Source organism: Mycteria americana, chromosome 1, assembly GCF_035582795.1.
Source record: "Mycteria americana isolate JAX WOST 10 ecotype Jacksonville Zoo and Gardens chromosome 1, USCA_MyAme_1.0, whole genome shotgun sequence".
Taxonomy (NCBI): Eukaryota; Metazoa; Chordata; class Aves; order Ciconiiformes; family Ciconiidae; genus Mycteria; species Mycteria americana.
Genome location: NC_134365.1, coordinates 73523996 through 73549595, shown reverse-complemented (window position 1 = coordinate 73549595; position 25600 = coordinate 73523996). Strand labels below are relative to the sequence as shown.

Below are 25600 nucleotides of genomic sequence, written 5' to 3'. Positions count from 1 at the left end.
CACATCAATTACAAATATACATATATACTTATTCTATATATAAACACTTCCATTTTGCAATCAAATTCCCTACATAACATTGTCCTGGTCCTAAACTGTCTCGTTTGCACTCATACTACTGAGCCCACAGCAGGACCCTGCTCTCACACTTGCGAGCCCAGGATCCCAAGGACAACCGACCGCACAGACCTCCATGCATAAGGGGAGAGCCAGAGGTGTCGAGGAGGTAATTCAATTAACAGCCCTGCAGCCCCGGCAGGCTGACAAGTGGAAGTGCCAGAACTAGAGAAGCATAAGCCTGAGCAATATTGCCTGTTTGGTTGTTGTTTTTTTTCTTCTGTTTCCCCAGCAAGGGGAAGGAAGGCGAGACATCTGAAGAAGCTTTAGTATAATTCAGAGCTATTCAATTTTGCAATTCCAAAGCTACGGAAGTCTCTGGAAGTAGTTTTAGCCAGGTATTTTAAGCCACCAATATGGTCAGCATCACATCCAAGTTACATTCTCCAATATTTCTGCTCTTGAATTTTGGACTCCAGCATAGGGAGGAAGGAAGGCGTTTATTCTTCAAGTTCAATACACCAAAACTCACCACACTTTTTTATCATTTGACATGCAGGAGAATTAGGAAAGTCTTAGTTCTTGTCACAGCTTATCTCCCGCCAGGTGACACCTACGCGCTTAAAATACAACTCTAAACTAGTTCTCAGGCCCAAACTCAACACGCTTTCCAGACTCCAAGGAGAAGCTGGAGACCACCTGCGCTGCCAAAAGCCCATTGAGTTTGATCAACCGACCAAGTTAGGAAACTCTTTCTCATTTGAGCCTTTTTTCTTAAAGCCTCTGACAGTCACAACAGCTACTTTATTTCTATGCTGAGCAGCATTAACAAGTTATTTGCTTTCTTTAAGAGGATCTAGCACAAATTTAAAAGAAGACTTTTATTGCAACTCCCGCTAACCAGTTACTTAATTCTTAACAAAGCAGGTAGATACAGTTTTGAAAACAAGACTCCCTTCCCAGAAAGTTACCTGGAGGCATCTGACCTATTCTTACTGACAGTCAACGCATTCAAAGGTCTCCCTCAGGAAAGATTATCTCCTGGAGTTGATTAGGCAATTTTACAGCTGGCATGCTGAGATTTTAGCAGCCTTTAAGAACCATCCAGTTAGTTCAGACTGAAGTGACTTCAAAAAGGAAAAAGGAAAAAAAAAAAACAAAAAAACCAAATAACACGAACTGACAACGAGCATATTAAAAAAAACAAACAGACAAGAACTACTGGGCTGGGCAGCAGGGTGTAATGTGCAGAACATGCTGTACCCTACACGCACACATCCCCAGGCACTCCTCCTGCGGGAGTTCTCTCCCAAGTCCAACGCTGCTAACTCATGTGAGGATCAGGAGGTCTGGCCCTCCGGTGCTCTGTCGTGTCCTTCAAACTGCTGTCTCTTATCTGGGTGCTAAGAAACCACCCTACACGCAAAGCCTAACAACTGCCGACCACTTCATCTCACTTACACTACCTAGCACTCTTTTGGCAGCCATAAAAGCATTAAGCTAACAAGTGGACTTGATAAATCAACTTGTGCTTGGCCAAAATTAAGAGCAATTAGGGGCCTACCTAGGACTTACCATTATAATTCAAGTGGAAGAAGAAGGAAGAAAAGAGACTGCCACCAATCACAACTTGATAGTGCAAACCAAACAGCATAGCAACTCCTGAACCAGCGAAGGATAACACCAGAAAAGATGCGAGAAACCTGGTCTGCTCTTCAGTAATCCTGCTTAAGGGCAGGGACCTGCAGTGCAAGCTTCTGGCTCCAGAGTAACATTAACATTGCACATTGGGCAATAAGAGTGGAACATAAACAGGGCTTACTGGTTGGTCTCTGCATCCCAACAGCGAGAGGAACTGACACTGCACGAGGATGCTGGCCAGCAGCTGGGGGAGACAGCCCACCCGCAGATGTAGGCAGCAGAGGTGCAGGTTGGGGGGAAACACTGGCAGCAACAACTACACTTACCCAAGAAAAAGCAGGTATCTAGACCCACTTGGAAAAAAGCTATTCTAAAAGAACCTCTCATGTACACACATGAAATTTCCCTAGATAGTTTGTTATGGTGCTTTACTACCATTATTGTTAGAAAAGTTTTCCCTAATATCCAACCAAGCCTTCTTTTCCTACAAAATAAATAGGATGAAAAGAAATCAGCTACCAGCAGACACAGAGCACACTATTCTTTTCTGGTATCTTCTGACATATCAGAAAATATATGGGTTTTGTTCATAGCCATTTCCGCCCTCTAGTCCTCTCAAAGAATGTTGTTTGTATATACAAAGCAGGGAGGAGCTGTAAAGTACGAGAAGAATTCAGAGGGAACTCTGGACTTCAGGCTTCATCCAGCAGAGACCGGATGCAATGCATTTGGCCTCCATGGCAAACAAGGGGAGACTGAGAACCACGCTTCCCTTCAAACTGAATTTTATCCAAATACCTCTGCACACTCATTTTGCACCAGCTGAAGCTAGCTGGTCTCAGGTAAATGACAGAGCTGAAGCAAGGAGGTTAGATAGGACAGAAGAAGAACACAGCACTAATTCACCTCACTCAATTTAGTATTTCAGTTGCCTCAAGTATGGCCAACAAGATACAGTCCACCCAACAGGAAGAGCTCTCAGGCTTTCTCTCACTCTCAGCTTCCTAGAAACCTACAGAGATGTATGGCAATCCTTTAGCTCAGAAGACAGCAACTCAGAGAATCTCACCATTAAAACACAGCTAACAATTTCAGTACCCACCTTCTGATCACATCTCTGGCCCAGCAAGAACTAACAATAGCTTCTATAGCCTTTCCGCACCAACATTTAATATGAAAACTAACATAGGATTAATCTGTCAGCATATTCCTTCTTGTGAGATGCCAAATGCCCTTATTGCCCACCCAGTTCAGTGCAAGTGATACACCTCATAAGGCCAGGCCAGAATCCTACAGGGTTTTCTAAAAGTGAGGAGAACAATACAAATGCTAAGCAAGATTAGCAGAGGGGACACCAATTTTCCATTTGATACTCGAACACCAAAGGAATAAAAGATTTCAATACTTGCAGCTCTGTTTGGAAGCATCTGACAAAGCCACTTAATCAAATCTACTGGCCTGAGGAAACATGTTTTCTTGCAACATTACTGCTCTCCAAAATGACACAAAAGTGCAAGAGCAGAAGTAGAGGATGGGCGGAGATGGCAGTCCTGAAATCTTACCAAGAGTTAATAAAAAGAGCTATGCCATCTCAGGAACTCGAAGACCACAGTAAGTGCTACGATCCCAGGAGCACAGCCCTGGAATTTCAAATCCGAGATATCAACTCCACTTCCTGGCCAGCGAGCCATGTGCAGGATATCAATCCCACCTACAACTGCTCAATGCAGGACACTTCCCACTGCTACCAAATGAGGGAAAGGGGCCAAAGACCAGTGCATGGGAGCTGATTCTCCAGGTCCGTAAGCAACAGTTCATGGTGAAGATTTTTCCCTTGGCAAACGTTAGAAGAGACAAATGATCTTCTCACCCAGATAGGGATTCTTTCCTATTTTCTTCTTCATCTTGTTGTTGCTTTGTTCTTCTGAGATGGTTACAATTTCAGTGGCAGTACTAACAGCAGGCCTAAAAACTACACACATTCAAGGCACATTAGTAGACAAATAAAGAATAAGATCTTGCTAATAAGCCAGCCCTAAAAGCTAATTCATTGCTTCCTATTTCAAATCAGTATGTGCTCACATCAGGAGCGAGCTTGGCATATCATACTCGCTGGGAAAAATAATACACACATGGAAAAAGTACAAGACACTCACTGGTACATGGATCAGTTCAAGATCTAAAACACAATGTCTCGACAAACTACATGCCTAGGTCATTACAGTAACAGCTTAAAGGAAAACAGAAATTGTTTCAATTACACATTCAACAGGAACAGGGAAGAAACAGTGTTCAAATTTTAGAAATAACTTCCAGGACCAAAAGCTCTACCCACATGCAAAGAACATATGCAGGTATTTTATTTATAAAAGGTTTTTGTACATACTATGTATTATAGCAAAAACGAAGATGAGTTTTCTAAGCAGAAAAGCTTACGGCAGCTGCACAGACAAGAGCATGTGCTTTAGCATGCACCAAGTGTCACAGGCACCTCTCCCAAGGCCTATATCAAAACTGCTATGAAGACCTTTTCATCTGACTGCCAGCAAGTCTTTCCCGACAGGCGCTGAGCTCGCTCTCCCGTCATTGCACATGCATTTCAATATTCACCACCCCCTGGGCTGAACTGAATTAAGGCTGAAGGAGGTTTTATTTCCAGCAGTAGGATAGAGGGACTTCTGCTGCCAACACCAAATGTGAAATAAGAGTGCAGGGCGTGCCAAGCAGGACACTGCTCTTGGGAGCCTTGACAGCAATGGCAGGGGATCCCGTGAGACTCTCAGAGCTACAGGCTGGGTAAAATGAATATATACAGAGCACAGAACAAACCCACAATGCTCAATTAGTTGCTAACTTTCTGTTTCCAAAAAGCTGAGTCAAAAAGGGACTTCACCAGAACCGCCTACCATAAAGCCCATTATGAACAGCTGGACCTCTGCTATGAAGTTCAGACCCTGCTCTTTAAAAGTCTGAGTAAATTTTAGATCCAAGTACCAAAAAACTGAATTATGATTTCACATGTCTGATGCAATTTCTTTCCAGCCATCACACACTGTAGCTGCAAAATAGTTCCCCTTCTTTGTAAACTGCTTTGATTACGAGCACCATACAACATCTAGGGACATTTGGTGGCAGTGAAAGATCTCACAGCAAGGCTACTGTTAAGTCTTTGCTGAGAAAGAAGGCAAGACATCTGGTTTACATTGTCTTTGAAATAATTAACTGATTTGTGCCTTACCAAAGTGAAAATTAATTTTATTCTACTGTGAGAAAGTTTGGGAAAAGTGGAAGTCTTCAGTAATCTTTAAAAAGAAAAAAAAGAAAAAAAAAAAAAAAAGAGTCAAGATTAGGCCAGACAAAGAGCCAGTTCCCACAAAAGGCATGATGGAGCTGTGCCAAATGCTTCTAAGAACAGAGCATTTTTTGGTTGTTTATTTGGAGCCAAATTTCTTATGCCTTCATTCTCTCTTTTATGGGTATTAATAAGATTTCCACATAAATCTGTCTCTACTTAGTCATCTTCACCACTGTCAGACTTCAGAGTCCTTCACGAAGAAGGATTGCCAACACAAATGTTTATGATGTCACACGAGCCACACTATTGCTCCAGCCATCGCTCAGAACAAACAGCCCCAAAAGGTGAAAGGCCACTACAGTCTATGGAAAGCAAAGGATTAAAAATATATATATGTTTTATTGGAATTAAGAGACTCTGAAAAGAGGGGGAGAGGGGAAGTAAGAGTGGTAATCGACTAAATGCATTTCTTGATTTGGTGTTAACAAATGAAAAACCAGCAAGAATCTTTCTCCAATTAATACACATTCTTAAGACAGACTTCACACACTAACTGGAAATTTTACCTATGCTTATCTGAAACTGCCTGTCTTCGATTCTTCTTCTATTTATTTTACAAGCCCTTCACGTTCATATGACATATTGTGACCACAGCATATCTGTCATCAATGTATGGAAATTTCCTCCAAGGCACCAATGAATTTTTGCATTCAAACTTTTGCATTTAGAGCCAGGTAACTCTATCATCCCTTAAAATCTGAGATAGCATCTTCGTAGATTCAAACTCACAGATGGATCTCTCTGGCTCAGCAAACAAACTTCCACCCCCCAAAACAAACAAACAAACAAACAAATCACCAGATGCTCTTGAATCTGGTTGAAGGGAAAGAAGTGAGATGAGCTAAGGAAAAAAATATATCACCAGACAAAACTGTAGTGTTTCTTGGGTGTCAGTCACAGACAGTCTGAAACAAATCTAAGCCACCTTTCTTACACATGGAAGCAGTATCAAGTGTCCAAAGCCCACCCTTAACTTCTTTGGCCTGTCCTTCATGAGAGAGGAAAGGGGCTTCAGATTTGCTGGGCTAGAAGATAGGGAATGACGTGGGAATAATCAGCTCGTTGATGTAAACATTCCTAGATCAAAAAGGAACATTTGACCATTCAGAAGAGTGGCACTAAGGAAGCTGTTAACTCAAAGCATGTGGGCATCAATATCATGACGTTTCTCTTAAGTTTGTTTTTTATTAAATAAACACTTGGAAAAAAAACCCCTACATACATCTAAGAAGTTAGATATATAAAATTTCATTAAAAACATCTGAGATTGCAAATTCAAGCATTCAAAAGATAGCGTACGACATAATTATGCTTACAAATACTGATTCACTGTTTTAGATAGCAATCCATTAAGATCACAGGAAAGATAGAAAGCAACTTTCTGGGCTATCAAGTTTCTGCCTAAAGTTCTCATCTCCTTAACCTGCTATTATGAATGATTAAGACAATCTGATCGTTACTTTTATCTCAGTTCTAAAAACCTTAACCAAATAAAAGACCCAGAAGGCCCTAGGCCAAGTTCTCATGAGTACATTGAATGACTGTAAAGGAAGCCGTTTTGTCACTGCACCCACTAGCTGAGAATTTTTTGGGCTAGGTTTTTTCAAGTACATATCAGTAAATTTTGCAATACACTGACTTCAGTTTAAAAATCAACATTTTCCTCAGCATCACATTTCCACTTTCATTTGAGAAGAGACAATATATAAAGCAAATCAGAACATGAAATAAGCACATATATTTGCAGCCACAAATTCCCTTCCATTAAGGAGTTGTACTAATTCATGGCCAAGAATTTTATCATTTTTGATCACAGATCAGTTGCAGTTTCCAAAAGAATAATAAAATCTAAAGACTTAAACACGACAGCATGTCCAAGCATGAACACAGAGTTTAAAATTCTGGGTTTCCAAAACGTCTGCTCGAGTGGCAGATCACAGCCCAAGTCAGGAAATCTTAAGGTTAATCTTAAGGATCTTCTCTCTTGCCTATGCATAATACAAAAGGAAAAGAAAATTCTAGATCCAAGGATGATGGCAGCTAAAATATTGGAATGAAAAACATTGAATCTATGCCGCAGTCACTGCTATCCGCAAGTATCCACCATCCATCAAGCCTGAATAAGAACATCACATGTTTTAGGACTAGATTTATATACCACACAGCAGAAGAGAAAGCTGAACTAAAGATCGGATAGATTTAAGAGGAAGGAGATAGACAATCTGTCTTTACTACTTCACTTAAAAATGTTGAAGAACTCTCCAAGAAACATTTGGGTTTGCCATCTCCCTCTGTCTCACCACATCACATGTATCCAGAAAGCTAGGTTTAGATGTCCTCAATTTCAGTTAAGCCCCGGTGCCTAGTATTTCCTATTAGCTGGCTCCGACTCCAAAGGTGCCTTGCCAAGAGGAAACAACAGGCTTGGATCCTCAAGCGGAATATAAACTGGAATATGTGCTTTAGCGCTGGCACCCCAGCCCATCTAATTGTTGCACTATTATCCCATGCTCTTGTATTACACCGCTCGACACAAACAGGGCAAGCTTAGTAAGAATTAGCATTTTGTATTCTGCAACCCAGAAGTTTTCTATATCAATATGGCACAGACAATATTTCTCTTTGCCACTGAACAGATTTCTCAGTACAGTCTCTGTAATGAGGCATGTACAGAGCCAGTGCTGCCTAAAATAATCAAATTGTACACATCTATTGGTATACCTGCCTGCTTCTGGGCAGTACTAAATGTGTTTGCTTCTCCACAAGTCAGAGGAAAGACAAATGCTCTGCAACTCTGGGCAGAAGTCTTTTACTGGAAAGGGTAGTGCTCCCCTTCCACCCTTACCCCCCTTTTAACTTCTGAATCTCTGGCAGAGTCTTCCTCGCAGCTCCGTTCCTCACAAACACACAGGAAGTACAGCATTAAATCCTTTAACAGAAAATGTTTATTCATTTGCAGTTTTGTGTAATCAGTAGACAATTAGGACTGCATTTAAGGATGGCACTTGCATATGAATTAAGCTGGTCTTAAAAAAAAAGAAAAAAAACAACTCAGTAATGGCATATGAATTATGTTGCAACATTTAACCTCCTACAGAATTCAAAATCAACAGAAATGCAGCGAATTTCAGGGAACTGTCGTGATAAATAAATTTTCAGAACTGTCTTAATAAATAACACGTACTAACTAGGCCGCAGCTTCCCTGAGAATAGGTACGTAGCAGCAATAACATATCCATTACACATAACAGTGTTTTAACAGGTAAAGCTCATCATCCTTATCTGTAAAACTTCGAGTCGCCTATTTACTTCAACTAGTCTGATCACATTTCTAACCAGCCAGAGCTCCACGCTGAGCAAACCCCCATTTATGCCCAGGAGAACGACACCGGCTCAGGCTGCACAGGGACCTTATCGGCCCCTCCTGCCCAGCCAGCCCCGAGCTCCACGCCACAGCTAAAGCCAGTGGCAAGTCAGTCTAGGCACCAGAGGTACCATGTAAAGCACCGATGTGGCTTTGCACCTCTGTAACAGAGTTGTAGCACCAAGTTCCAGTTTGAATATTGGAACGCATGCGTTTGTAAGACACAAGTATTTATTTGTTCATCAAAATCACTACTCAAGTATTTACAAACAAAAGAAGAAAATTTTTGCAAAACTTGGCACACATTTGCAAGTCAAGAAAGAAGAAGAAAGATTAAAACTATAACAAATTGGAAGTCAAGCAATGGTTACAGAGGCTGGCCTATTAAGAAACACGCCCGCCTGTGGAGACATCAGAAAATATTATTAAATAACCAGAAAGAACAGTGTCATATGTAACTCAGGCTGCAGACTGTGCTGTCAGGGTCAAACGAAGAATTCCATCCCTCTAGGCTACACAATACTAATTTGAGTGTGTATATACATACACAAACACGGATACATACATATAAAGGTATTTATATATGTGTGTGTGCGCACACATCTATAAAAGCATGCTACAAGGTCTCAGGTCACATTTCGAGCAGCACAACCAACATTAGCTTTGAATTACTTTCTTTAAAATAAGAAACAGAATGGTTAGCCGTTAAAAAAAAAAAAGTTCTCTGCAGATTTGTGGACGGGAACACACCCTCCTCCCGTGCTAATGATTGAACGGAAAGGATCAGCCTGTTACCCTGCGAGGACTGAGCCCTCTCAATTCTCATTGAGGTCAGTGGAGGCAGGGAGATTATCAGTAATCACTACAAAAAGAACGTAAGAAAAATAGCATTTTTAACAAACCTTGACTTGTACAATATAAATGTTTAAATATCACTGAACTACCTCCAGGAGAAGTTAAAGGTATTCATAGTCTCACAAGAGTAAGATGCAGAGCTACGTCTCGGCACAAGTATTCCTGTAACAATCCTACTGACAGGCTCAAACTAAAACTGCAGCCACAAGTGTCTTATCAGTTATCTTGCAATTATAAATGCACCCAAACACACTTAAGTTCCTTATCAACACAAAATACAGTGATCAGACTTTGTCAAGAATAACCTGTGGTTAGCAACACCAGTACAACTGAAGAGAAATGCACCTGAGTACTCTACCAGCATCCCACACTTTTTTACCGCTCACCAAGCGAGTATCAGGGGAAAGATTTCAATATTACCAATATAGAAATAGCCCTGTCTGCACTGGGGGGTGTGGGTATGTGGTGGAAATGAAGCAGCATAGTCTACTCCGCAAGGAAACCCAAGTTAGATCCATTAGCTGGTGAGCCCTAACGGGCTACAATAAGAAAAAGAAGGAAGGGGGGAATCTCATAATAAAAGCACTTGAAACTGCATTAACGGAGGCAAGGGTGGACAGCACATAAGACAAGGTTGTGCAGCCCTTTTTAATCTACACTTTTGCACAGAGGTCTGCACCTTTCTACAGCTGTCATTTCAATTGAGATTTAATACATGAACATAGACTAGGTTTCACAAGTTTTACTCTGCAGGCAACAAAAAGTTTGGGCAAGCATACCTAGATTACTGCTCATAGAAGTGGAGAAAAAATTGCTTGGACGTAGCTTCTCAACCCATGCATCACCCTTTCGAGTGCCTTCATCCACTGCTGGTCAGACAGCAAACACAAACGCTCCTGAGGGTGCCTCTGCAGACTGCCACCTGAGTGGCTTCATTGCCACCACAGGGCGGACAGCCCACCACTCCGGCCTCTTCAGCAGCTTCACATTCTCATTTTAAGGTAAATTTGGGGTGTACATTTTTGCTAAGGATCAATATTTTTATGTGACATAGGTAACAAAGCATAGTAACGTTCTGCCTATCCTCCATGACATTAAACACAAACATACATTGGTTTATTTAAAACTGTATAGCAAAAGTAAGCGCATGAGACTAGCAGAAGTATCTGTACTCCACGGTGAGGAACTACTTAGGTTATTGCTGGTGCCGTGGCTGCAACTCCAGCACACAGAGATGCTAGCAAGGTATCATCAACCTGCTGGGAGCGCAATAATTCAAAAAACAGTTAACCTTTGGCATTCAAACACTCAATTCTTTCCCCTTTCTGGAATTGATTTCACAAACATGCTCATGGACAAATTTACTCAAACATCAGTCAGAAGGATGCTGCTCAGAGCACATAATGTTCAGTTTTGAGGATTAATAATAATTGTTCCCCTACATTATCATCATTTACACAAAGAAAACCAGTCTGAAAGCTTATTCAAAGAAACAAGAAGCCTCTTTAAAACAAAAAATAAATCCAACAACCATCAGTGACTTGATCCTCAAAACTGCTGCAAGTGATACAGCTTTCCAGCAGACATCATCATATTCATATTCCACACAGCTTTTAATGAAGCGGAGATATTTCTAAGAGGAATTATTGCTTTTTAAACCATCACCAGGGTCTGTCTCAGGAGTTCAGCAACCATCAGAAAAGCATCCTGAGTCTATCTGAAAAGCATCACTCCTACAGAGTTAGGCAGTCAAAAATCCCATTTAAAAAAAAAATTAATGAAGCAGAATATAGTTTTACTTTATTTTAAAATTCAAACCAAAGCATAAATTCTTACTACAAACAAAGCCAACTCAAGCAAGCTACAAAATACAAAATGCAAATAAGTCACTTTAACCCCGCATATTTCACTGGTGGGTTAGGGGCATTAGACAAGCAGGCCTCAGCTATGCTCTGAGCTATTCCTGATATGTGGAGGTTTCGTATTTTTCCAGCCTCGTGCCGGGGGAAAGGGAGAGCCTTTACCTCTATTGATGCTCATAAATACCTTCTCCCTAATTGTTTTCAGTAGTTAATTGTAGTAAAAATATGAACACAGTCATGCAGCAATAAGTCCCGGTCAGTGGATGCTTCAGGTAGAACAGTAAGGCCACTAAAGCATACCACAACAGAGTAACCAACTGGGAAATTTCTTCCTAACCACTATCAGATTAAAAAAAAAAATAAAGCCAGTTTTTCTAATCCTCAACCTGCTTGGCATAAGAAACCTCTAAACTTTAATAAATAATATATATAAATGTCTAAGGCTTTTAGAAAGAGCTTCACTCATACCTTGTGATGCATATGTTCCATGATCAGTGTGTATGTCTACCTCACACATCCAGACTTCTTCCTAGCAGTTTAAAACTAAAGGGTTGGCTTTTCAGGGGGTTTTGTTTTGGGGGAGCGGGGGGTGGTGTATGTTTTTGTCTTTTTTCCAAATTCCCTTCTATTCTTCCATTTTTAGGAAAATACCTATTCAGTACTCCTCAGTCAGATCTATTTTTACATCTCTTTCCCGTTCCTTCTTAGATGATGATCAGAGGTTTGGGCTACCTATAGACCCCAACCATTCATTTTGACTGACAAAAACTCAACACAGCACTCCATACCAGGACCTCGCTAATCTAATTTCACTATAATATTTCACACACACACACAGACTTTTTTGGTGACTAGCACTGCCAGCTGACACAAAGTCTTTTTCCTCACAGGTTCCAAAATCAAAAATGTCATTTCACCAACCGAACTCTTATAACCAGTATCTTTCCTGCGCTGTATATTCTGACTTTTGTTCAGCAACCCTTAAGGTGGCATTAGGAAACCATCCAGCTGCCTCCTATGTTCAACAGCAATGAAGGACCATTTGTTTCATCAGCAAATCCTGCTTATTGCAGTCTTCATGTGGTGTTTGCCATTTCATTTATAAATAGTTATACGTGTGAAGAGAGTCATGAGGTGCCACAATACATAAAGCAATGGTGATTTCGCCTGTTTTTCTGGATTCTTGACACATCTAGAGGCAGCTTCTTCATTGTATCCAGATCTCCAATTACGCTCGTAATTGGCTTTTTGAAGGCCAAAACCTACTATGGATCTTCTTCCGATTACATCTTGGCTAGCACACCCAAAGAGCTCAGATTAGAGAAGCACAGCCTTCTTTTACGGCAGGTTCGTTGACCTGCCCCTACCTCATCGCGCTTACCCAGGTGTTCAGGCAAAGGCAAAACCTTGCAGCTGACGGTCCTCGGCCACGCGTCCAGCCTCACGCTGACCGCCTGAAGCGAAGGGGTACGAGAAGCGAGAAACGCAACTGTAACCGCAACGGACAGATAGGAAAACGTTAAAAAAAAAACAAAAAAAAAACAAAGGCTCAGTTAAGTACCACGGACAGATTTTGTTTATTATGCTGTTAACTGATTTGGCAGGCCGCGGAGGCGGCGAGCGCCGGCGCAGCGCAGGGGCTCTCGTGCCCTCTAGGGGTCCGGCCCCGCCAGCGCCGCCCGGCCCCGGCCCGGCTGCGCGGCCCCGCTGCACCACAGCGGTGACCACGGTGATGGCCATCATCATCATCATCAGCATCAGCTCGCAACAACTGCATAGACCCACGCTGAGGGAGAAGAAAAGAAGCTCAAAAAAAAAAAGAAAAAAAAAGGAAAAAAGCAGCTAAAAAAAAAAAAAAGAGGAAAAGCTTGGTAAAGGGGTGTAGCAGTTCTTCCTCTCACAATCTCATTTCGTCTCCCAAGACAGCTCAGAAAGGAAAACACTGATATTCTTTCCCTACAAGTTAAAACTTGGACAGGCATCACATTTAATTTTAATTTTATTTTTTTCTTGGCTATTTCTCAAATCATTACCCCGCTGCAGCGAACTCCCGATGCTACCGCTGTACTTGCAGCAGGGCTTAGAGCAAGCCAACTTGGAAAAAAAAAAAAAAAAAATAAAAAACAAACCCACACAAACCCAACCAAAAAACCTGAAAAACTACATAGTCCAAAGGAGAGGCGTTTGTTTCTGAGTGACACTCTGACTAACACAGAAGTGACTTTGAGGAAAGGGTTTGATAATTCATCGAGAAGCTTTTTCAAAACAAACAGAGAAGAAAAAATGCGCACAAAGAAAAATCCAACTTCCACTTTGTTAGCTGAATCTTTACATTTCTTTCCTTATCTGTCAAGTGGTATCCTATAAGCTGAACATCTCCCATTAGATTATCCAAGTAAATCACAGTGACGGGCTCAAAACTTCAATTGCAGCAGCGTTCTTTTTACTCTCAAACCATGTAGGATGCAGTCAGCCCCCCCCTCCCATTTCGAGCCCTGCAGTTCACAGCCACCAGAATCCAGCAACCTTTCCACTTCCAGGGTGGGATTTTCTTTTTTTTATATCTTACTTTTTAAAGAAAAAAGCCCAAGGAATATTCCTTCAATTTGCAAAATACAGCTATGTCTCAGTCTCTTGCAAAAAAGAGCTGAAACACAAGCAAAGTAACAGCAGATCAGGACAAATTCATACAAATGTCGCAGTTAACATCCAAAACATCATGTGTCACTGTTTTCCCCCTCCAACCCCCAATAAGGTTCTCAAAACACATTTCATACACAGGGTCACTGTTCTGGCTGTTTATTTAATTAACATGACAACCCAGCATACACAGGATTTCTTTCAGTTCCCCAGCTTTGCATTTTCACACTTCAGGCAGAAAGAGCAGAAAGTCACTACTGTATTTTACTTTTTTTGCCAATACGACATAATATATATTTCTTGATTTAAACGATTGGCAAAAATAGATTCTAAACCAATCATGAGAGTTTCAGCAGCAGTTTTTACATTTTTGTGAGGTTGAAGGAGGAAAAAAAAAAAAAGAAAAAAAATCTAAGTAGAGCGGGTTTGCATAAATGAAGCCATGCAAAAGAAAATAAAGTATTACGTCTGGAATCCCTGGGTGATTTTTCCTGGAGCCTTACTTAAGTATTTTACACGGCTGTGTTTGAGCAAGTCACCAGATGACATAACTCCTCAGTATTCCTCGTTTTCTAGTGACCTAAATGGTAATGCCAGCAAATCTTATCAGAGTAATTACAGCTCAATAATGCTTATTAGCAGAAGGAAGTATATAGTATATAACACTGCACGCCCAATAGGAGACCACAACTTTGACGTACATTAAGTTCAATATCTAGATTTAATGTGCCTTCTCCTCTCCAAAATTTTAAATCTCTGTATGTTGCACTCTGATCTCTCCTATTTTCAGGCCAGAGAGCAGGATATGTAATACTAAAAACCAGTTATAAGATATAGGTACCTCTGTCCTTTTTTTAGGACAGAATGATAGAAAGCCAGGAAAGGGGGGGAAGCAACGTATTCCTGGTACTTACAAAGCTCTTGCTGTCAAACAATGAGAAGAACATATAAAGCCTTAATTTTCCCTTGAAAAAAAACCAACAAATACATTCATTTTTCTCCTCTGTTTCTTAGATCTTATCGCCAAAGAGATATCTTTAACTATGTGAACTGTTACAGTATTGTCTTCTCAATTCCGCAGACAGGCAGCGATAACGACAGTCCTGGCTCACAACTTTCCCAGGCTACAGACTGGGAACAGGCAGAGTCACCATCCAGAACCCCAAGAGAAATGGTCAAATCGAGCAAAAACCTCTCTGCTGCTGCTCAAGAAACACAGGAGTCTGGCACCAAAGTTACTTATCTGAAAAAATAACTTTTTAAAAGGAGAAACAGGTAGGGAAAGATGTGGCAGCACAAAACAGTTACCAAGTCTCAAACCAATTAAAAATAAGTGACAGACACTCAGGTGTCCCTCAGTGAGACAGCTTTCTACTTCTCCAACTGCCCAGAAGCAGGAAAAGAGCAAAGAGAAAGAAGGAAGGAAAATGGGTAGAAACCCTCTCTGCCCCCGGAGCCAGAGGGCACGGATGGGAGTTTGCACATGGAGCTGCTGGCCTCACAGCTGGAGACATCAGAGCTGCAGGAGAAACTCCTCCGTCCTGGTGCTACCCACCACCAACGCTAAGCACCAAGGCTTTCCAGCAGGGCAAGACTCAGGACCTCACTAGTGCCTTCTCATACGGGGTTGTGTCACCCACTGGTTTGGGAAGTAGAAAGCACTTCAAAGCCTGATGTATGCTGTACCTGTGACAGTCTTCTGACTAAGGCGGGGGGGGGGGGGGATCTAAAAAGGCTAAGCAAATTGAACTACTTGCAGCAGCTGCTCTAGCTCATTTAACACACACTTGTAATAAATCCAAGTTAGCTGAAAGCTTCCCATTCCACCCAAACAAAACAAACAACAAGCAAGGCTTAAAAGCAAAATCGGGAGTCTTCGGCATGGTTTAAAATTGTCCAGCTACTATATCCTGTGGAGTATTTTACCCACCAAGGCAAAATCATCTCTTTGTACTATTGTATGTCAAGATTAACACATACAGATCAGAGGCACAAGCTCCAGAACACATAGGCCATATAATATTCTAATGGGAAACACCAAGACATAGGACACATTTCTGCCCCCTCCTCCCCACCCAAAACCTCCTCTCCACACTTTTAGGAAAAACTAAAATATTTGCAAAAATGTGGAAAAAAAAACTCCAAAGCCATCATCCTGGAGGTACTTGTGCATTTACCGCAAAAAAACCACACCACCATTTGTTCATTCATTCACCCTCTTATCCATCCATTCACAATTTCTCTCTGCAGCCTCTTTCAAATCTGGGTGAGCAAGCCCTCAAGGAGCTGAGCATCCTCAGCCGGCATTGATGAAATCACAGGCAGACAACACTCAGCTGGGAGCAGGATCAGGCTATTACGAAGCACACATTTCTCAATGAGATCTACATGCATGCCAAAGTGGAAGCTTTTAATCCAAAGAATTTGCCGAAGTTGAGAAAGAAAGAGAATATATACAAAAATCAACCACAAAAAATAGAATTAAACGGAAAACTAGTAAAGAGCATGTTTAGCAACAAAAGAAGGCTATATCTTGGTGTGGTTTGATTTTGGATAGCGGCTTTTTTTTTAATGAAAGTTTTTCTTTTTAAATTCTTTTTGGAACTGATAAGCAACTAAGATGAGATGTTTCTACAGAAGAAATAATTCATCCCATACGCATTTCTAGCTACTCCTACTAGCAGCTTAAATAGAAGTATACTTTTAATTCTAAATATGTTCCATGATGTTACTCTGCAATTCCTGGTACTGACCTTTATATCACAAGGCCACATAGATTCATTTCTGTATTCTAGTAGGGAAAAATTCAGATTATAATTGAGATGTGTGTGACTAAAAAAACATAAATTCAGAAATTCTGACTTTTGTAGAATCTCATATTAATACAAACAGTCAGGGAGAGAATCACACTCTGGAAAAGTAAAAGCTCAATTACATGCTCAGGAATAGGAAAGATTACATGAGAGGCAATGGGAAGCATCTCTAAAACTTCACCTAATGTTATTTATCAAATGAAAGCATGTATTTCAAAGCAATAAAGTAGATAAATTTCCTGATGAAAATTACTGGCAGCTCTCAGACATATTAACAAGCTATCTTTTGGACCAGAAACATTCAGGGCATGTTTTTTTAAAAACAGGGGGTGAGGGAAGGCCTGGTTTTGTTTATAAAGCCCTCATCTCTATTTTTAACATGTTATATTTAAAAACTGTCCAAAAGAGAAACATTTACCTATGGTTTCTTTAAGTCTATGGGGAGCTGATTTTTGCTATAAACACAAACTTTGTTTGCTGCAAGAGTCCCACTTCTCCCAGCATTTCTTCAAGGTCCTTACAGAGCTTTGTTTCAGCTTTCCCATTTTTCTATCTTTCTAACATTTATTTAAGAGGACAGCTTTTAGGGAGGGAAGTTCACATACACACAGCCACACTGTGCCAAAAAAAAAAAAAAAGGAAAGACAAAAAGTCTCCCCAAACTCGAAAGTAGTCATCCATTTCTAATCACGCAGTGACGCAAGCAATACCAGATCTCGCTATTGATTAATAGTGAGTGAGAACAAAAGAAAGAGAAATTTGCCAAAATCCTGCAGCGGGTAAACTGAACAGTCGCCAGCTAACTCCGGTCCAGCTCTGCAGCTTGGAAGCGGGAATTGCTCGGGGCAAAGCTGACCACTGTCCCCAAGTAACACACCATTGGGGGGCAAGAAATCTACCTTGTTATCCATTACCAGTTTAACATTCTGGTATACATAGATGGTTTGAACTCCCTCCATAAGAAAAGAGAAGGACGTGATCACAAACTAGTGAGCCCTATCTCCGAATGATTACCTTTAGAGATGTTAACTGAGAAGCTGCTTTTATTTGAAGTGTGAGAGTGAGTGGAAATATGTTTAAAACCTTACAAATGATTATTGTAAGAAACCACCAGAAACGCCTAGCGTCGTCAAGTAAGTATAGACAGGTTTAATTTCTTGCCTTAGATATCGTACTTACAAATTATTCTTACACGCTTCTCTCTCTCCTATTAAAGTCAGAACTGAGTCAGCTTTCTACTTTTTCACACTGTATTTGCCTGGACGCCGCAGTAAATATTTATTTTATCGAAACAAAAATGTTAAATAAATAAGTACATTTGTTGTAAAATAAGCCTCAAGTATATAAGGTTGTCAGGCCCTCTTCTAGAAAATGTCATAACCAACCACAAAGGGATGTAATCAAACCATTTCCAGAAAACAAACTAGCCACCCACACCAGTTAGATGCCATCACTTGGAAAATACTTAGCTGTTTATCCAGCAAGCACCCTGAAAGAAAACCTTTGGTGTACAGCAATACGCTTCAGCTGACCACAGTGCACAGAATCATTTTCAATACTAATGGAAAAAGAAAGCTTAACACCATTTGCCACTTATTTTTCCCCAGGTTTCCCTTTCCACCACTCAGCGAGGGTTGCGCTGACTTTCAATACTCTCAGTTGCACTCGACCCATCAAACGATTCTTTTGTGGGGCAATCTTAAATCTCAAAAAAATTGAGAAAACACTTCAAGCACAGAACTAAGCCGACCTGGTGTCCGTGGCAGGACTCTACGCAGCTGTGCAGTAAAGATAATGGTGTTTGCTTGTTTCTTTTTCCTTTTTTTTTTTTTTTTTGAGGTGTGCGTTTAAAAGAACGCATCGCTGGTAACACAGTAAGTTCTCGCTCATCCCTTCAAATCACGGAATGATTAAAGGAAACAAAGTTGAGATAAATCGCGTGTGCCTCGTACCAGTTCCCGCACCCACAGCAGAGCGGGAGCTATTGATTACAGGCACAGGAACAGCCTTGGGGAGGCAAAGTGCAAAGATGAGCACCACGCTGTGCGGGCCAGCCTCAGAGGACACGCTACCGCCCTGATAAGGGACTTCTCCCACCGAGGACAAGCTGCTTGGTTCACACACACACACGCACACCTTTAAAGCTAAAAGCAAGTTTAAAAGGGCTAAGCTACCTTTCCGGGAAACTACAGGTTTGAAAAAGCAAGGCTCGTTAGTGATGCTGGGAAACCTCAGGGCTGCGCTGAGGGCAGGTTCCCACCAGCGCCGAGAGCCAAGCGGGTACCATCCGCCTCAACTTTCTGCCAGGCTTAAGAAAAGCAAGCGCCGGTGATGGCTGTAAGAGAAAAGAAAACCCCGAGCTCCCTCCCCACCGCCCGCAGCCGGGGCAAGTCAGGCTGGGTCCGGAGAGCCCCCCCTCCCCCCGGCCCCAGCCCCGTCCCGGGGCGGCCGCCCGGGGCTCGCCGCGCCGCGGGGCACCGGGGAGAGCCCGCACCGTGCTCGGCCCCTCCAGCGGGGAGCGGCCGGGAGGGCGCAGCTCCTCGCCCCGCCGCCGCCGGCAGGACCCCCACCCGCCACCGGCAAAGTTTGGGGCCCGTCCCCCCCCCCGCCCCTGCCCTACCTGCTCCCGGGGGATGCAGGGCAGCGAGGTCCGCCGGTGGGTCTTGCTGCCGCCGCCGCCGCCCGACATCTCGGGGGAGATCATGGAGCTGGACCGCCGCCGCCGCCTGAGCACCGGGGCTTCGTCCGCGGCCGGGGGGCCGGCGGGAGGCTCCGCCAGCGGGGCGGCCCGCCGCGGGGGCCAGAGCCGGTCGGCGTAGCCGGCCAGGAGGATGCCCAGCAGCCCCAGCAGGTAGGCGAGGTAGGGCCGCCAGGACGCCGGGACCCTCTCCAAGGCGACGAGGGACGTGGTCCTGGCCGCGCTAGTCACGGCGAGCATGAGGACGCCCTGCCTCAGCTTCAGCACCAGCCATGTCACGGCGGCCAGGCAGCTCAGCACCACCCCCGTGGCGGCGAGGGAGAGCAAGTGATCCTCCCCTGCCGCCAGCGCCGTCTGCGCCACCGCTTCCCCCCCGCAGCAGGCGGCCAGCAGCAGCGCCGCCGTCCGCGGCCGCACGCCGCCGCGCAGCAGGTAGCGGCCCGCGCCGAAGAAGGCGCCGGCCAGGCCCAGGGGCACGGCGCCGGGGGGCAGCCAGCCCCAGCCCCGCGGCCCCGCGCCGCCCTCCGCCGCCAGCTCCCGGCCGCGCTCCCCCCGCACCAGCCTCACCACCAGGGCCAGCAGCACGGAGAGGGAGCCGGCGCACAGCGCCGAGGAAAGTTTCCGGCGGCGCCAGGTCTCCCGCGGCGGCGGCAGCGCGGCCCGGGAGGCCGGCCCCCCCTCCGCCGCCGCCGCCCCGCCGCCGCCCCGCGGGGTGCCGCGCTGCCGCCCCGCCGGCGGGCAGCGCCCGCCGCAGCCCGGGCTCCGCGCCTCGCCGCCGGCCATGGCCTCGACGGGCCTCCCTGCGCACCCCCGGCAGCGCGGGCCCCCGCCCCGGGGCTTATTCCCAGCCGGGCAGGGGCCGGGAGCGACCCCCCCGGCGGCGGTCAGCGGCGGGCGGCCGGGGGGCAGCGGCGGGGGCGGCGGGCCGGGGGCGCTCCCCGCCGCGGCGCCGGCATTTCCTGCGGAGCGCGGAGCTCGCCCCCCGCTCGCCTCCTCCCCGAGAGCCCAGCGCCGCGCATGAAGGGCTGGGGAGCGCCTCGCCCCCTCCGCGACCACCTCGGGCTTGCAGGGGGGTAGTGAATTGAAAATTTTTTTAAAAGTTCAAGAGAGGGAGAGACGCGGAGAAATCCTGAGCAGTGTCAGAAGGGGGGGAGTGGGGGAGAGGCAGATGTACCACCTCAGAAGTGCTGCTTAATTTCTAGGCCACCGTTTCCCTCAGAGGCGCTCCCGGCGGAGGCGGGGAGGGAGGGGGCGGCGCTGCCCGCCGGAGGGTCCGCGGCCGGCCCGCGGTCGTCCCGGCCCTCGGGGTCGCCGGCCGTGCCCCGTGGTCGCGGGGAAGGAGCCTCCCGGTCGTCGCGGACCGCGGGGAAGGAGAAGGGACCAAAAAAAAGAAAAAAAGCCCAGAAAAAAATCGCAAATAAAAGGCCAGCGGAGCCGGGGGCAGAAGTTGCGAAGTCCTGCCGGGAGGGCGAGAGAGAGATCCGCGGGAGGGACTTGGAGGGAGGCTGCCTGGGAAGAGGGGGAGAGAAAAAGAGGAAGAGAGAGAAGGAAAGCGTTTCCCTCCTGAACGCTGCTGGGATAGTCCTTGAGTTTTGCACGGAAAAAGCAAGTGATGCGAGCTTCCCCAGCCGGGAGAGGAGGCTGCCGGAAGCCCGGAACCCAACCCGAACAGGACACCACGCCAACAAGGAGCAGCGCAGGCGGTGTCGGAGGCGACAGCGAAGCAGGGGGCTGCCGGGGAGGTGGGGGTTGCCGCTTTCCAAACGGCCGGACCAGCTCCTGGGGCAGGGCGGAGCGGAGGAGGCTCCGCGGTGGCACCGGGGCGGCCGCCGCGGCTCCGCCTGGGCCCGGGGCGCGCCCCGTGCCCCCCCGTTGCCGCCCCGCAGGAGCCGGCGGTGCCACCCGGGCGGCGGAGCTCCCTGCCACCGGGCGCTGGCGGCCGAGGCATAAATCCGCCTGTCAGGGTAGGGGGCAATTACGAGGTCGTAAAAAAGTAAGAAAGATGGATGTTTATGAATGATGATTACTATTTTTGTTGTTGTTTTAATGGGAAGCCCGAACTGGAATCCCAAAGCCAGCGGGCTACGGTCCCCCAAAGCGTTATGAATCCCTAGGCTGTGGCTCCATCCAAACCCCACTGTTTCCTTCCTCTAAACCTGCCTCGCCCTCACGCCGGAGGGCTCCTCCACCAGGGATCTGCAGTGTGCAGGGGGCTCACTCCGGCCCGGACCCCTGGGCTGCCGAAAATGGCTATTTGCACGAGTGGAATCAGGTGCAGGGTAAAAGCCCGTGCAAGATCACGGCCTTATTCGTAAAGCCCTGGGTCCCACCGAAGGGCACGGAGTAATGTATTTAGCACATAATAATACAAACCACAGAAAAATAAAATCACCAGCTGCGAAGTTACAGAACATGAAGAGTCAGGAAATGAACAGATTAGAAAACAGAATTTCCCAGCCCTCTTCCCCCTCGCACGTCCACAAATCACTAATTTGAGACAGAGTTATAGCCTTTACGTATTTATTGGGGTATCTATCTGGCTATCATGCCTATCATCCAGGATCCGAGTATCTGAAATGGCAGCGTTAGTGAAGCATGTTTGGGATTTTTACTAGAAATGGGTCATAAAAACTGAGTATGTTTTTAAATAATAGTTTTCCAGCCTAACTATTATGGAATATGGATTTATTAGTCATTTTTATGTTTGAAGCTTGGTTTGAAAACAACCTAGATATTGTTAGCAAAGTTTGGCTCTGAGGAATGGAAAGCCTCTGGTTTTTTTAAAGGTTAAGGGTCCAGATTAAGAACAGCTGGAAAGGTTTACAGTTTATTCTGGTGAGACAGCAATCACCAGGTTGCCATATACACCTAGAAAAACATAGCTGGGTTCCATCTACCCCAAGCATTAACATCCCAGAGGCAGAATGAGGGCCCGGATAGTAATAATCGTATGACTCCTAACTCCTTTTCTGCTTTTTATAAATAAGATGCGTCTCTTGGATATTTTTAAGTCTAGGTGCACCAAAACAGAGTGCAAATAAATTGATATTGCAATACTGGATGCCAACACACGCGCAACAGTTGCAGTTCAGATAGATCAGACCTTTGACCTAATCCTTCCTACCAAGTGGCATTCACTCACATCTTAATTTATCTCCACTTTGTTACTTTACAATTAGATTTACTGATATCAGAAATGTTGACACTTTAAACACAGTCATAAAAATAATAGAAAAAGCAGAACTAGAAGAATAAACACTCCCTACCTTTATTTTTTGCTGCACACCCCCTTTAAATGTATATTACTTACATAGATCAAAGCAGATAATGGTCTATATTACTTTAATTTCTTAAACTAAAACATGAATTATTCACTTTAGGCTAAAAGCAGTAGCATATTTTTGGTTGGACAGATTCTAGGTTAGTGTAAATAAACTTGTATTCTTTGTAATAGCTATTATAATAATAGTTTGAGCCTAATAGCAAGGGGTTTTTTTTTTCAAGAGTGTCTCAAACTCATTAAATTATCGAAACACATTTCTGAGCTCTGCCTGCCTGGATTGCTGAGGTTACCGTGAGCCCAGCTGGCAAAGTGGGGTTTACAGGTATTAGGCTTCACCAAGGATCAGGGCTCAAGCCATCAGTGGCTGAGCTTGAATAAAGCTGGCAACTCTAAGCCAGAGACAACATCTTTCCAGTCGCACATGAAATGGACTAGACCTCCTCAAGCCATCTGCTACTTTCTGCAGTGAAGTTTACAGAAGAAAGTCAAATTTTGATTATTTTTTCCTGGTATCTTGGTTCCCACATCAGGGAGCTTTTAGGTAACACGATGGAAGTCAAGGCTCACAAAAACAACTTCAACAACTAGCATAAATGTGATAATCTCGAGATTTCCTAGCAGCACAACTCAGATTCTTACCAATTCATTCTTCTGAGCACCAAGGTTATATATTGAGCAGTACACAGGAAGCTAAACTTTGCTGTGCTCTCTGCCACATGGGAGTTGATAAAATTACTTCTTCATGTTTCTGAATTAAGCAACGTAATTGTCCCTTATTCATCTACTGATTAACTAAGGGTGTTTAAGCATTTCAGTTGTGAAGATCTTCTTTAACAAAAAGGCAGCAGTCATGTAACTTTGGCATCTCCATCAAAATCAGTACCAGGTGGGAGGATGTGGTAGGTGATGAGCCAGACAGAAAGTGAGTTTCCCAGAAGATGAGAAATAATTGACCATTTAAGAGACTTCCCATGCCGAGTCACACAAAAAGAAGGGGGTGAGGTTGTTGGTGCTAGTTCATTCTTCAGGGTATGATTCCACCAGACTGGGCTGTCTACAGATGATAAGTACCTCTTAAACAGTATGTTGAACATACAGTTACAGTCACCTGAAAATCCTATTTTCCTTCTCTAGTAAAGAGAAATTCTGGGAAGGCAGACTCTACCCCTACAGATAGTGAACAGCTCAAGACTTCATTGAAGTTCTGGGTATTTAGGCTTTTCAGCACTTGCAGGATCAGACTCCTTTTGATTAATAGACATTTATAATAACCCAAAGAAAATGCGAACCGTTACATACTATAAGGTCATTGTATAAATGTGCTGGAGCAATATCAGCCATTCACCAAAGAAACTGCCACTTGCAGAAGATCGTGCTGTAGTGAAAAGCTAGCAATACCCTTCTATTTTCCATTTGGAGAACAATCTTCCATGGTAATGGTAGAGATTTCTTAGAGACTTCAAAGCAGACAAACCCAAGAAGTTTCATGGTTACCGTCACAGAAAGGTCTGGAAGAAAATAAAGGTGAACGTCCAATTAGATAAGAAAGTCAAAATAGATTTACCTGAAAAAAAGCGGTTTGCTCTGGACAACAAAGAGCAGGAGATGTAAGGGGGTTTTGGATAGCCGACTGTTCCCCAAGACGTAATTGTCTGTCTCGGAATCACTTTGTCCTTAGTAATCATGGGCTCTGCTGTCATTTCTTGATAAAGCAACCTATCTTTTCCCCGAAGTTAAATGATAAATTAGTGGAGAAGATGAAATGTCATTACTATGTCCAGCAGGGCATATTCTTATCTAATCCACTCAAGTGGCTTTTCACGAAGCATCCATGCAGAACACGTGATTCTCCATCTAATGGGGAAACGATGGCTTTCCTGACCATTAAGGAAAGGAGGAAAGATTTCATAACAGAACTGCTTAGCCCAGCTACACAGATCGGACAACCACCATTTGTTTGGTTTGTCCACACTTCCCTAGGGTCTTTTCTCGTACCACTGCTGGTTTGCGGACACAGTAATTAGGCCACAGCTGGTGTGGGAAACCACAATAAACATGTACGTGGCCATATCCCATAACAGGTTACATGGACTGTCCTCCCAAAAGTAATACAACAAAATGAAAGTCCCAAATCATGCAGAAATGCTGTGATCAAGTTGAAGTGAGAAAAGGCTCTTCTGGGGGTAAAGAAGCAATAGAGAAAGCCAAGTAAATTCCACACCATGTCATCCTGGAGAGCGCCATGGAGGGAAAGAAAAATAGAGACAGTCCCTATGACTTGTTCGTGCAGTTCCACCTGTATCACTCTTGGTCTATATTGGAGGTGATTTTTCATACATTTTGATAATTTTTCTCTCTTTCTTCCTTGTAATTAAACTTTTCTCACCTTCTTATGACCTTGCACAATGTGTGTGGATGATTCTATATGAATTTTTATAATTCAACTGAATATTAGTTTACTGAATAAAATTAAGTTTGCCTAATTTGTGAAGTACACTGTGATTAAAACCTATACATGATGGTAATGTTCTGGACTTTATTGACACTTTTCTCTGTTAGAATCTCAAATTATTTTACAAACATTAATTAATAATTCACACCACCTCAGGTTAAGTCATCTAAATCCTTGGAAGTTTAGGTGATGACCAGTAGATTGCATGACAAATTTATAGATGTCTGTCTACTGGAGCACTTTAAAATATGCTTAATTTTAAACATGAGCCTTTTTCTGACTTCAGTGGCATTTCACCAAGAATATCACATGAAATTCAATTTAAAGTTTTGAAAATGATAAATTTGTCATGTTAACTCAGTAAATATCCAGATTATTAGGTAGTAAAAGATTTTATCATGTGAGTTGTCTCACTGACTCAATGATTTTGATAGTGAATGTGGCATTGAAACGTATTTACCATATGAATTAGATTAGTTTTTATACCATTTTTCAGCAGGAAAATAGTAAATAATGTTATTTTGGGGTTGAGTGCAGGCATACTCACAACACCCACACTGCATCTGCTTCATGTAATTCA

General features: G+C 44.0%; 1 protein-coding gene across 2 annotated transcripts in view; it reads right to left on the bottom strand.

The window, feature by feature from the left end:
* Positions 1–21013, bottom strand: part of PDE3A (phosphodiesterase 3A) — a 268394-nt gene extending 247381 nt beyond the window's left edge. Inside the window, exon 1 of one of the 2 annotated variants that reach the window (XM_075505830.1) lies at positions 20463–21013. Coding sequence is in view for 1 of the 2 variants with exons in the window: in XM_075505786.1 (XP_075361901.1) it covers positions 19208–20068 (861 nt within the window). In the remaining variant the exon portion in view is untranslated. Of the gene's footprint in view, positions 1–19207; positions 20424–20462 lie in introns of those variants that run through there. The other variant, XM_075505786.1, reaches the window with a different exon arrangement.
* Between the last annotated feature and the right edge of the window lie 4587 nt (positions 21014–25600).